The sequence below is a fragment of the Colius striatus genome, chromosome 3 (assembly GCF_028858725.1).
Source record: "Colius striatus isolate bColStr4 chromosome 3, bColStr4.1.hap1, whole genome shotgun sequence".
Classification (NCBI taxonomy): Eukaryota; Metazoa; Chordata; class Aves; order Coliiformes; family Coliidae; genus Colius; species Colius striatus.
This window is the reverse complement of record NC_084761.1, coordinates 6981426-6994122: the sequence shown is the minus strand read 5'-3', so window position 1 is coordinate 6994122 and position 12697 is coordinate 6981426. Positions and strand designations below refer to the sequence as shown.

General features: G+C 37.9%; 1 protein-coding gene across 1 annotated transcript; it reads right to left on the bottom strand.

The window, feature by feature from the left end:
- Window positions 1-256: 256 nt before the first annotated feature.
- On the bottom strand, window positions 257-11638 carry PLA2G10 (phospholipase A2 group X). Its single transcript, XM_061994199.1, has 4 exons — window positions 11559-11638; window positions 5497-5662; window positions 3137-3243; window positions 257-593 (listed from the first exon to the last, which is right to left on the bottom strand). The coding sequence occupies exons 1-4, from the start codon at window positions 11617-11619 to the stop codon at window positions 448-450; spliced, it is 480 nt and encodes a 159-aa protein (XP_061850183.1). The 5' UTR covers window positions 11620-11638; the 3' UTR covers window positions 257-447.
- Between the last annotated feature and the right edge of the window lie 1059 nt (window positions 11639-12697).

Here is a 12697-nt window from a genome sequence, read left to right as displayed (position 1 = left end):
ACTTCATGCATTTCTTCTGGTCAGTTCGAAGTTAACAAATGTTAAGATTAATGTTAGTGGAAGAGTTTGATTTGTATCTTATAGCCAGTGGAGGGGGAAAGAAAAGTTTACAGTGACTGATACTATGAATTTAAAAATCTGTTAATTCAAACCAACAAAAAACACAACAAAATTAATTTCAAGTCATTTACTTAAGTTGACAAACTCCAATTCCTTTCTAGTGAATAAAAGCTTACACAGGACTAATCAACTTCCTTTTAGTCTGTGTACTGTAGAAGGTAAACAAGAGGATAAATGTTTATTTTGGCCATTCTGGGGTGGAGAGGCTAAGGTGGCAGGAAGGAGGATCAAGAAAGGGGAAAATAATTTATGGTCAGTACTGTGACAAAAGCCCCTCATTTTAGATTTAGGTACAGACGAGTTTTCATAAAGACTGGTGTTGTGTATCTAATACCTACACAAAGGCTGAATCTCACCACACATAAAATCTGGCCACAAAAGGTATTTTGTGTGATAGGGAGCTTTAGAAAAACATTTGGCAGCTTCACGGTCACATTCACATGCCATTTTTTGACATTTGTCTTCTAGTGATTCTGAAAGAAAACACAGTAAGGTTGATGTTATTTTGAAGCAATTAAAAATACCAAATAGAGTACCAAGAATTGCTACCTCATGTTCTATATTTGCCAAATAAATAGCTCTTACATTTTAAGTGCAATAGGAAGTGTACTGAGATTTAAATTCTTTTGTGTTCTTTACAGAGTTCAATGCTAGGACATATCAGGACCAGAGAATATACATACAAGCATGGTTTTAGTGACAGTTGATATTCAGTGGAACTATCTTGACAGGTGAAAATACAATAATTGGCTAAAGACTTATACCCACTTCTTGTTCTGTAATAAAGGAACTCTGATAACACATTCCTCTTTTTTAGAAAGTGATATGTGACCCTCCTTGACTGTCCTGTTGTTCTACTAAAACTTGAACTTGAGAAGATACTTTCCATTTCACATTTGCTTTAATCTGCTAAAGGATGTAGCATTGAAATTATATATGTGAAATAAGGGATGCAAGGATGTTCTATGTTCAGTTTAAATCACTTGCCTTTTTTTAAATTAAGGCATTCAATAAGAAGTTAAAGTGTGCCAAGTAACATAAAATCCATGGCTGGCAATATTTGTTTTATAATTGTAGTGTTGTAACTTAAGAGTTTTCTTGGCATGAACATTTCTTTGTGGCATTAACATTTTCTTCTGCATCAATATATTTTGGTTTTGTTGTGCCAACCCAGAAATGTGGGGTTTTTTTTCTGCAACTGCCTGTAAAATGAAGAATCCTTTATTGTATTTTGTTTGAGTATTTAACATTTTGAAAGCTTAGTTGAATCTCTGCTTGATATTTGACTAGGAGCAGAGCAAGTGTTCAGTTTTGTGAGTGAACTCAAATTCTGCTATGGAATGGAAGTGTTCTTAATGTATACATATTGATGCTGCAACTAGCTATCCTAAGAACTACTCAATAGCAGAAGTAGCATGAACAACATGGTAGGACAAAAACAAACATGAACTATTATGTCTCCAAACGGAATCTTCTCTATCATGTGTCAGGGACTTTGCTTCAACTTTGTTTCTTGATTAAATGTTTGATGTGTTGGCCAGTATTAAAATATTGTCAACTTCTGGACTGTAACAGGAACAGAACCTTTACAGCCAAGTATAGGTGGACTGCAACTCAACAGGTAGGTAGACAGTTTGAGAAGTAGATATTTAGTACTTCTAGGGCAGAGGAGGGAATTAGCAGATAGAGATTCCATATGAGGTAGATATTTGGGCAAAGTAAGGACTGAATGAAAAGGAAATGGTGGCAGAAACTGTTGTTAGATTTCAGGTCAGGCAAACTCTAAATTGAATTATGAATAGAGAGTTGTTTGGTGTTTTCTCTGCACAGCCTGTGCATTGTCTTTAAACTATGATAGTCAGAAACTCAGATTCATTGTTGTAAATAACTTTATATAAGGTTCTGCATTTTTTGGGTGCCAATAATAACATTCAAACTAATTTGTATTCTAGATAGCAGCATAAAATTGCATGCAAAGCAACTGACCTAGCACCTGATTTCAAGTCAAAACCAAACAATACACAAAGCCAACAAACAAGTCTACCCCACCAAAAAAAATCAAAACTCCAAAAAGCTTCCAAAACGTAACACCAAGAAAAACACCCTGCAAATTTTGAGGGTCTGTGAGAAGTTCCAGTTTCAAAAAGTCTTTTGAGTATATAGCAAAATATTTGCTAAAACTGTTTGAGCTGTGAACAAATAATGTAAAGGAAATACTGCTTTCTACTGTTAAAACTTTTTTTTATTGTTTGTTTCTTTGAGTTTTCTTTGTCCTTTTATGCTACAGCATGGCAAGTATATTACAAGTTTTGGAACAACTGAAATCTCTCAGGGTGTCATCAGCCATCTCTTGCAACTTGTACATTAATTATGTAAATATTTTCAAATTCTAATTTTCTGGCTTGTAGACATGTTACTTCCATAAATAAACATACTCACAAAATACTTCATCACCTCAGTGTTTTCAATTTAAGTCGTGTGAACTCATTCATAAATTGCTACCACTAGCAGTGGGCTGTGAAACCAGTCAGTGGTAAAGACAACCAAAAACTTGACCATCATAAACTTACAAATGATATGAAATATTTTCTGCTGAGTATGAAAAGGATCCTTTTTAAACAGTTGCCATTTTCTCACCTCTTCTTTGTAGTTGCTCTCCAGTTGGAGTAGCGTAACATGCATTTCTCAACATAGATAAATGCTAAGTAGAAAGAGGGATTTTCTTTATAGTGTTTTCTAAAAGGGTGATAGAACCTTGTGAAGCAGAATTTTGATTGCTTGTGTATGTCAGTAGGCTGGGTTTAAGAAGAACGACGTGCATTTAGTAGGCTGGCATTAGCTGTGCTTTCTGGAGGCACAGCTTACCCTGGCAAAAGAAGTCACAAACGGAAGGGTGGCAAAATGAGAATTTTATAATTAATTGAGAAAATATCTTTCTGTGAAGTCAGTGAGACAAAAAAACCCCAAAACCACAAAAACAAAGCTGAAACAAAACCACCTGGAACTGTTCACTCACCACACACGGCAGCATTGTCTTTACATTCCCAGTGGTAAGTTTCTGTCTTTGGTTGACAACCTGCTTGTTCTGCCTTACCATAGCAGCAGTCATGGTGAAAGCAGCACCTGAGAGTAACAGAAATGGGCTTGCCTTAATTCATACAGTGGTGATTTATGGTCACATAACCTGAATGGTTTTTATCAGCATGTTTCTTCCAACTGTGAAATTGGTCAACATAGTTCAATGTACAAACAGTTACTTGCTCAGGAATCAAAAAAGAGTAATTGTTTAATGCATCCCCTGAAAAAAAATTACTGTTTTATATCATAAATAATGAGGAAAATGTCTGATACACATTGATCTAGTTGAACTTCATAGATGAAAATATAAGGAATCTAAAGCATTGTCAGTTCTAAACACAATAAACATTTATATGGGTATATCTCTCTCCTAGCCCCTCCAAGAACAGATTCAATGATAGAATAGTCTGTCAGATAATTAATGATGTTTTTTTCTGCCAATTACTGATGCTCTTGTAACAATTCTTAACAGGAGGAGGGACAAGAAGACTTGTTAGGCCATAGCATACTCTTGTAACTGTTATCTTACAGCAAGTCCTTAGGTGATGGCAGAAAAGTTGAGAGCCAATGATAGTGGGTGAACAATAGGAACGAGTGCTCTTTAATACCATAGTGGAACTGAAACTGTTTGCTCAGTATAATGAGAAAAAGTGGAAAGTTGCCCAAAGTGATGATATCAGTACTGTTCTTCTCATATTTGGGATAACTAATAATTAATAGATTTTCTATTGCATTGGGAAACAGAATAGTACTGGTAAGCATTAATGGAATATTTCAATGCTTTAACAAAGAGCTATATTTCTGGTGTAGAGTCGTTGCAAATCCAGAATAGCAAGGAGGGGAGGTAAAAAAGACCTGAAATTAGATAGCTTCTACGTTTTTGCTGCAAATTAACTATGCTGTTTTGTTTTTGACTCCGTGGAAGAACAGGATGTATCCACGAGCGCTTTGCATTCAGTCATTCAGTTTCCTCATGGTAGCCTAAAACCATATTATTGTAGGCACACAATGTTTGGATGGTGTTAGATTGCCTGGAGATTTTGTGCCTGGAATAGAAAAAGTTAATATGTGAACTCTGAGTTGCAATTACTGTTTTTTCCTGTGCTTGTTAAATAATTTCTTGGTAATTCCACATGAATTGCCATTTAGAGATCCTGTGGTACATGGCAGTTGAACAGCACATGCCTGTGAAGTAGCTCAATACAACCCATTCATGTAGATAAATCTAAAAAAAAAATATTCTCATGAATCTTTGGAGCAGTACTAAGATAAATAATCCTGGAAATATAGTGTTTTTTAACATAGTGCAGCTTCCATTTGTCCATGTCTCCATTTCAAAGTTGCAGGCAAAAATCTGAATTCCAGTAACTATTATTTGAATCACTGTAGATATGTTTACTGCAGATTTAAGTATTTATGTATTTTCACCTAACTTGTTTTCAGGCATAATTCTGAATATGAACAACCTACAATGTAGCTCTAAACTTAATCAAATTCACCAAGGAAAAAAGAAGTTACTAGCATGACAGAATCTCTATTAAAAACAAGAGTAAATTGGATTTGAACTTCTTATGTATTCTATCCTAAATGTGAGTATCAGAAGGTTGTTTTCCTTTTAATATACGATATATCTGTCTGATAAGTTAGAACTGGACATGTCACATACAGTGGGAACACATATCATTAGAATGATAAACTTGAACATAGAAAACCTTCATTTAACTACTGTAACCAGAAAATCATATTCTTGTCAGCTAATGTGCAATTGTAAATTAAAGTGATGGTAGTCAGTATGCTGAGATTTAGGACTAAATATAAAGGTCTGGTTTGGGAATTATTTTAGTGACAATATTTCCTTTTCTTTAAAAGTTATTATTTAAAAGGTTTAATTTTGCATGCTTTTTGGTGGATTATTTTGAATACTCATAAAATGGGATGGATGACAGTGCAATCAAAAGATTTTTTTCAATTGCCAGTTATTTTTACTTACATGTTTGAGCTCTCAAGCTTCCCCAAGAAGACTTTAGTTCTACAGTTCTTGGACAAAGAGCAGTAGCAAAGAAATCAGTTTTACTGTGTATCCAGTATGAATGTGATGAGAGTTTGGATAAAGGCAAGTAGGAATCACATAGAATCTACAGTGACACAATGTTAATGCTTCAGAATTTCTTAGCAGTCTGGGGTGTGTTTAAATTCAGTTCTCTCACTGATGTTAAGTAGGGCTAATTCATATTTTAGTCCTTTTACTCTGTCATTTGCATACATTCAGCACTTAATTACTCACATAGTTACTCTTACCAATCTACTCTGTCCTTGGGCCATCCTCTTCCTCCCAGACCACAGTAGCATCCATAACGTAGGTAGGCAAAAGGAGATCGGCCTGTAGTGCATCTAATGGCTCCAGCTAATTCAAGAATTCCTCTTCGATTTCTGAGATGTGCTTCCCCAAAAGTGCCTTTAGAAACTGTGGAAGAAAACCTCTTTCTTTTTTATTGAATCAAACACACAGATATAAATTCAACTTTGATAATGAATGCCAGTACTTGAAAAGAATTCGAGTTTCTTTTTGACACTTTGTGGCCACACTGCTTGACCCAGTCCCCTTTAACCCCAGTCTATCATGAGCAGAATATCAAACAACATTCTCAATAGCTTCAGTGGCTTCCTCTCATCAAGGCGGCACACAATGGCAGACTTCCATTATTTCCACTCTAAAAAACTGGCAGGGACTGCCATGTGTTCCGTGGTCTAGGTTCACTAATCTTCTAAGATTCGATGGCCTAAGCATGGCAGTATTTTTCCTTATTTTTGGACAAAGAAGCTAAATACCTGTGTGAGGGTGGTGGAGTGTGTGTAGAGCAGGGAAATGGGCAGGTGCTTGAAGCCATTTCCAGGGAAATTGGGAGCAGCATCGCTTATTTTTTTCCTGTTTAATTTGTTTTGGGTTTAATTATTTCTCCAGAAACAAAGACTGTTATTAGGAACTTAACTATACTATGTCAGTACTGACTGAAGCAGTGAGACCAGAGCTGCAGATAAATGTTGAGTCACCACGTGACTTTTTTGAGATCTTCATGTCATCCGTCAGGTTGAGCTAACACATTGAAGATCCTTAATGGTTAATGGGAGGCATTTCCTTGCAGTGCAGGCTCCGGGTTATTTGCAGCAATTTTAAAGAATTTGGATTAATACAAAACAAATTAGTGGAAGGCTGCTGATTAGAATTGTCTTACTAATTAAAGTAGTGATTTCTTCTGGTATACAGAGAACCGTTTATAAACATTAACTCCCAATAGTAGATACAGATTGGGAAAGACACTAAGATTTAATAACTGGTGATATTTCGGAGAGAGACAGACAGCAAAAAAATATTTAGGCTTTGTCATTGAAGGCCTGACATTTTTCTCCAAGAGAGTAGCTATATGATCATGCAGTTGGTAAATAATCTGTGCAGTCATATAATCTATTACAATAGACTAACCAATCTATTATGATAGATTGTGTGATTAACTATTGCCAGTTAATGGAAAGATCTGTCAGTAAAATATTGTTCCCAGCACAGTTGAGTAACTTGAAATGTGGGGGATGCTGGTGGCCTCCAGCACTCATACTTCAATGAAAAAAGGGATTTAAATACCTCATGAAATTGCTTCATTACAAATAAAATTTCTGAGAATGGTATAAAAAGATTTAGAAATTAGATTTATAGCTAATCGTTACTTATGAAAATATCTAAGCTCTCTAAGACAGTATTTTTATACTTTTCTGATTAGCAGCTACTCCCAGATCTTGGCATGTGATATAGAGAGAGGAGAAGATGTTGAAACAAGAGTGCTCAAACTTGCACTTGCATCTCTGCCCATTGGTTAAAATGGTTTGTGTCTAGAGGAGTTAAAAAAAACCTTCTTCCTTGGCTATGTAGTTATTTGCTGTTTTATTTACAGGCTTCCATTGAAACTAAAACTTGCTTGCCAAGATAGTGAATAGTATCTATTGTGTCACAGCTCCTGTTGCAGGATATTGTCTGCTATTTAGTTCTATGGGTTTTCTGGTGAATGATCCTCTCACACTTTCCCAAGGGATCCATAAGGTGTATTGGGTGGATTCTTTAGAACCTGTAGTTCTTGTTCTTAAACGGTCCTGTTGTGGAACTGACATATGATCATCTTCCATTCTGTTGCAACTCTGAATGTGTTTTGGCTCTGGGAAGCAGAAGCATCTGTTGGAATATCACCAGATTCTTATTTTTATGAAAGTATTGAAAACTTTACCTTCACTGTCAGTGCAGGTTCAGTAAATTCCTAGCTGGCAAAAGAACCCCTGCAATGAGGCTGCACCATTACAAATTGCTTATACTCTTAATGGTTCAGTAATATTTGGCTGGACTCTTGTAGCTAGTCAGTAATATGTGAAGGAACTATGTTAGTGGTTAATGGCAAAGCTGGGTTTGTGTTATGTTTGTGATTTTGAAGAAAGTGAAGAATTTTTACATTGTGTCTCGGTTCCCAGTAGCTACAAGACAGGAAGGGGAAACTAAGAATTTCCAAGTCGTGTTCCTGGTTTCATCAGGGAATTATTTGCTAACTTTGGACAAATCGAAGTCTCTTGATTTAAATCCATATAAAGTAGATGGAGGACTTGAGGAACTCAAGTTTAAGTCTTTAAAACCTGCCACATAAAATAAAGGATGTTAACTTTTTATCCTTGCAGTTTATTTGCGTTACAGCATCTGGATGTCCAGGTATAACTAAGACTGTATTGTACTGCAGATACTTGGAATATGGCTGAAGGAAAAGGCTCTGTCCCAACAGTATTTTAACCTGAGTTTACTAAAAGTAATGAAAGACCACCCTAGAATACAATAAGAGTCTCAGTATGATGATGGTAGCATATTAGCAACATAATAAGATGCATGAAGAATTTTATCAGGAGTTCTGTGGAATACAGTCAGACTGAAGTGATGTTCTGCATACTTCCAAATGTTTCATGATTAAGGTATGTTTTTAAAGTCTTCTGTGTTGTTTTGGGTTTTTTTTAATGAAGATTTCACATTCATCTTTATGGACAAGAGTATTCCTGTAGGTTTGCTTATACATTCTTTAAAGAGTAGTACTGACCGTATATGTATAGCCTGCTTTTGTTTTGTTATGCACAATGTGTGCAGCTCTATCAAACCCAATATTGTAGGTGGAGAAAAAGGGAGGGAACCAGATTGCATTTGGTTTTATTTCATTGCTTTATACTGTATATGACAAAATCAAAACCACATGGTTTTGATATCCAGAGGTCAGAGGAAATAAGTAAAGCTAAGGTGTACAAAAGCAATTTACAGTTAGACAGTTTGAGTCTAATCTTGTTATGGCTTTTAACATTTTTCTAATTTAATTCTGGTGCTTATTGCATAATAGGATGAAGCTTTCTTAGTTTCAGTTATACTCATTCTTGAAGGAAGACTTTGAAGGCAGATATTTGGAAGAGAAAAAACTTAAAAGAGATGAGTCAACAAACTCAGGTTTCACTGGATGTGACGTAGCTACTTTAAAAGTAAAGGTTGAAGAGAAACCAAAATCATACCAATCCTAAAGCTATTTTAGGCACCATGAAATAATAGATGGAGAAAGAAAAAATCCCAAACAAATCTATGCCGTTGTCTTTGCAATTGTCATGACTAAGCCAGAGAGATGAAAAGCCATGTGATGACTTTCTGAAGACTGAAATTAGGTAAGCACTAAAGATAGTGTGTGAGAAAGTAACAGTAAGTAATCACATCATATTTGCATTGTGCTTGATTTTAAGTCTCCAATTCTTGTTGCCCAAATTGGAGCCCTGCCGTGTTTGGAGAGTTTGAACTTCATTGTGCTGTCTTGATTTGTTGCTTGTATAAGCTTTTGAGAGTTCAGATTGTGCTAAATGCTGTACATTATTATGTCTTTGCAAGATGTTTTCGACTATGCTTTCCTACTCTCCTTTTTTCCTGGTTTTCAGAATAAGGAACTGGATTTTTAAATACTTTTGTAAGGTAAACTTCCATTTAAATCCTCCATGAGCATAGAGGAAAAAACCCACCATTCTAGAAACAGAGGGATCTTTTGTGACTGTATTTCCCATAACATTATACTCTTCGTAATGTACATAATGCAAATTCTAATTATCTTTTGCAAATAATACAGTTATATTTTTATTAAGATGTGCAGTTTAGCACAATTATCATACATAACTACATTAATTTTGAGTATCTAATACAGTCTATGATGTGTTGTGGGTTTTAAAAGAAATTTTAAGCCATTCTTTCAAAGACTGAGGCTACAGAAACACTTTTTTAATGTTAAATAAGTGTAAGGTTTCCTGTAGTGGTATTCCTTTTGTACATAGTGCCCCAGTAGTTCAGAACTTGAAACTTGGGAATAAGCAAACTTTCTGATGCATCTCCGAGAACTTGCTAGAAGTGGAAACCTTTGAAGTGTATGCATTATAGAAACTTTTCTGTTGTTTTACTTAGGCTTTTCTCCTCTTGTTTCATAAAGCAGCAGGAATGGCCTTTTTTGCCTCAGCTTGTTGCCCAGACTGCTGATGTGCTACCTCCACAAACTGGGGTCACAAGCAAATTTTTTGAAAGGATAAATTTACCTGCTTTGATACTGTGAACCAAGCATTAAAAAACAGGTACACTGCCATTTCCCTTCCTCCTCACTGCCTACAGAATGGGTGACTGTGATGTCTGACCCAGAGCTACCGGGCCAAAGCTAGGCTCTCTGTCATGGTCACTCTAGGCTGGCAAAAGCAATGACACAGTTTTCTCATTGCTCTCCTTCATGTTCTTGCAAAGGTTTGTGCCATGCAAAGGATGAAGTCTGGAGGATGATCAAATGCAGAAGGAATAATAGGAGCATGCTGAGGTCAGGAAGGAGAATTGGGGCAGTGAGCCTGGTGGGACTTTAACTTGGCCTCATTATGCAAGCACCTTACCTTATGGTCTTTAATCATGTGATTGCTTTTCCCCTCCCCTCTGACCCTCCTTCATTCTGTGCACTGAATCTGTTACAAAAATGAATTTGTGGTGCTTGGCCTTGGAATCCTTCTATTTGCAAGATTTCATTTGATGAATTGGCAAGTTGTGTAGGAATGTATTTAAAAAAAAGTAGAAGGAAACAAAAGAGAAACTCTTGATTAAGGCAGCTGAATGCTATTCTTGGAAAGTGGAGTTTATCCTTACAGGTGTCACAAACGTTCAGTGTGAGGTTAGTTTAATCTCTTTTAAAACAAGGTCTGTTGATATTTACCAGTGGTGTACTGCCAACCTGCTGAATATCATGAGGCTGGAGCACCAAACTACTGCAATACTTTGAGTATTGAGATTTTGAGTAATTCAAGTTGTAAGTAAGTAAGTAAGTCATAGGTAAAACCATGTTCTAATGTGTCAGCATGGGAACCTAAAATCAGTGGATGCTTTTTTGTGTCAGCCCACCTACCTAACTGAAAAAGAGGGATGAGAATGTAGTTTCACAGAAGTGTGAAAGAAGTAAGGAGATTCAGATACTACACTGATGAATACCTCAGGAAACCTATGAGGAAATGGACTGGAAATTATTACAACTGGTCTTTAATACAGCTTAATAAATAAGACATAGGAGACAGAAAAGTTTAATTAAATACTTGCCAAGTGAGTAGCTGACTCTGCTGAGGTATGAGGCAGGGGTCCTTTAATTACATTCTCGCATCATAACTTATTCATACAGACTGACTCATTTTCAGAATAACCCACTTACGGTTTTGTAGGCAATCTCAGTTCTAGCAGTTCCTAGCTTTTGAACTGCTTTATCACTTCAGTGCTCTGAGGTAGCTCTCACAAGAGAGATGCCCACCAGAAAGAAGAGTGTGGGTAGATGTTTTGGCTTTGTAGGAGGATTACTTTTACACATGCAGTCTGCAGTCTGAATTTAAATACTGAACTTTTGGACATGCGTTCACATAACTGATAAAAAAAGTAATGGGAGACCCTCCAGCAAAATTCCCCTGTTGCACACATAAATTGAGAAATGATGGGCTGTCGGTGCAGCTACAGCCTTTGGCTCTCAGCCGGCATCTCGGGCTTTTCCTTTTGGGCGAGTTACACCCAAGTTACGCCCCAGCTCGTTGGACAACCGTTCAAAGAACTTCTTTTCAAAGTGTGACGGTATTCACTTGCCGTGGTCCTTTCTCCTACCGCCCTTTCCTCTCCCCTCGTCTCCTACGGTCCCCTAGACGCGGCCAAGCCCCCTCCTCCCTCCGAGCGCCCGGCGCAGGGCGAGCGCGTCCCTCGGAGAGGGGCCGGCGCCCCGCACGCCCGTCCCGCCGCAGCCCCCGCGCCGAGCGCTACTCACCGGCGCACAGCAGCAGCAACAGCGGCAGCCGCGGGGGCAGCGCCGGGCGGCGGGGTCCCATGGGCAGCGCGGCGGGTGGCTCTGGGCGGCTGGAGGCAGTGCCTCGCTCCGGGAGCGGGGAGGATGGATGTGAGCCGCGGCAGCTGCGTGCCGGCTATAAAAGGTTGCTTTCTGCCGCCAGTCAGGCCCCCTGGAGCCAGAGATGAAGACCATGCTCAGCTGTCCATCTGTCCAGAAGGGAGGAGCTGCGGCTGGAAGACCTGGGAAGAGCTGGGACCTGTCACTCGCGCAGGGAACCGCCATGCAGACACAGAGGGGACCTTGTAGTCGGGCTCTCTGCTGGTCTCTGATGGGGGGCCTCCACTCCACTCCTCCAGGATTTGCCTGCTCTGGTAGCTATAATTTCTCTTTGACTTACAGCACTTCCTAGAAAATCTAATTTAGATCTAAAGAGTTAAGATGGCAGTAAACTGTGTTGCAAGTTATTCTGGTGGTTTAATTATAACCAGTGCTGAATACGTGTACTGCACCCGTAGTCTTAATTTGCCAAACTTCATTTCCGAATTGCTACTTATCTTGGAGGATTCAAGAACAACCGACTCCTAAACTGGTTATGGATATTTGTAACTTAATCAAAATAACTTTCTAACCTTCCCTCAACCACAACGGATTATCATACCGAGTCCTTTTTTGGACGTTGGGTACTCTTTTTGTATTTTTTCCATTCCCTTTCCAATTCTTGTAGTATTTTGTAGATGCCATATTGCAACCACAATTTCATTGCCACTCAACACACACACAATACTGCTTGCTTTTATGTGTTTATTTCTCTTGCTTGTATGTTCCAAATATTTCATCAGACCTTTTATTGCCACATTGAAACCAATGCATTTCCTGTCAGTTGTTCAAGCAACCCCTGAAATTCTGGGTATTGATTTGTTTGCATGCATTTTGGTTTTTCTTCCTTTCTTTGGCATTGTTATATTCCAGGATATGGTCCCCATTGGATTCCTTTGAGGCCTACACTGCTAGGTTAAGGAATGAGAGAGAAAAGCAAGAACTCACCAAGAACTTGTTCTTGGTCGTGTTATTTTAGTATTAGAGAGCAGCTCGTAGGGTTTTTTTAATTAATGGTATTT

What these genes read in the sequence shown, in the direction of transcription:
- PLA2G10 (XM_061994199.1), bottom strand. Translation starts at nt 11,619, where the DNA reads ATGGGACCCCGCCGCCCGGCGCTGCCCCCGCGGCTGCCGCTGTTGCTG. An exon ending in CCCAAGGACAGAGTAGATTG is followed by an intron (nt 3,244 to 5,496) that starts GTAAGAGTAACT and finishes TGTTACTCTCAG; the next exon opens with GTGCTGCTTTCACCATGACT. An exon ending in AGACAATGCTGCCGTGTGTG is followed by an intron (nt 594 to 3,136) that starts GTGAGTGAACAG and finishes GTTTTCTTTCAG; the next exon opens with AATCACTAGAAGACAAATGT.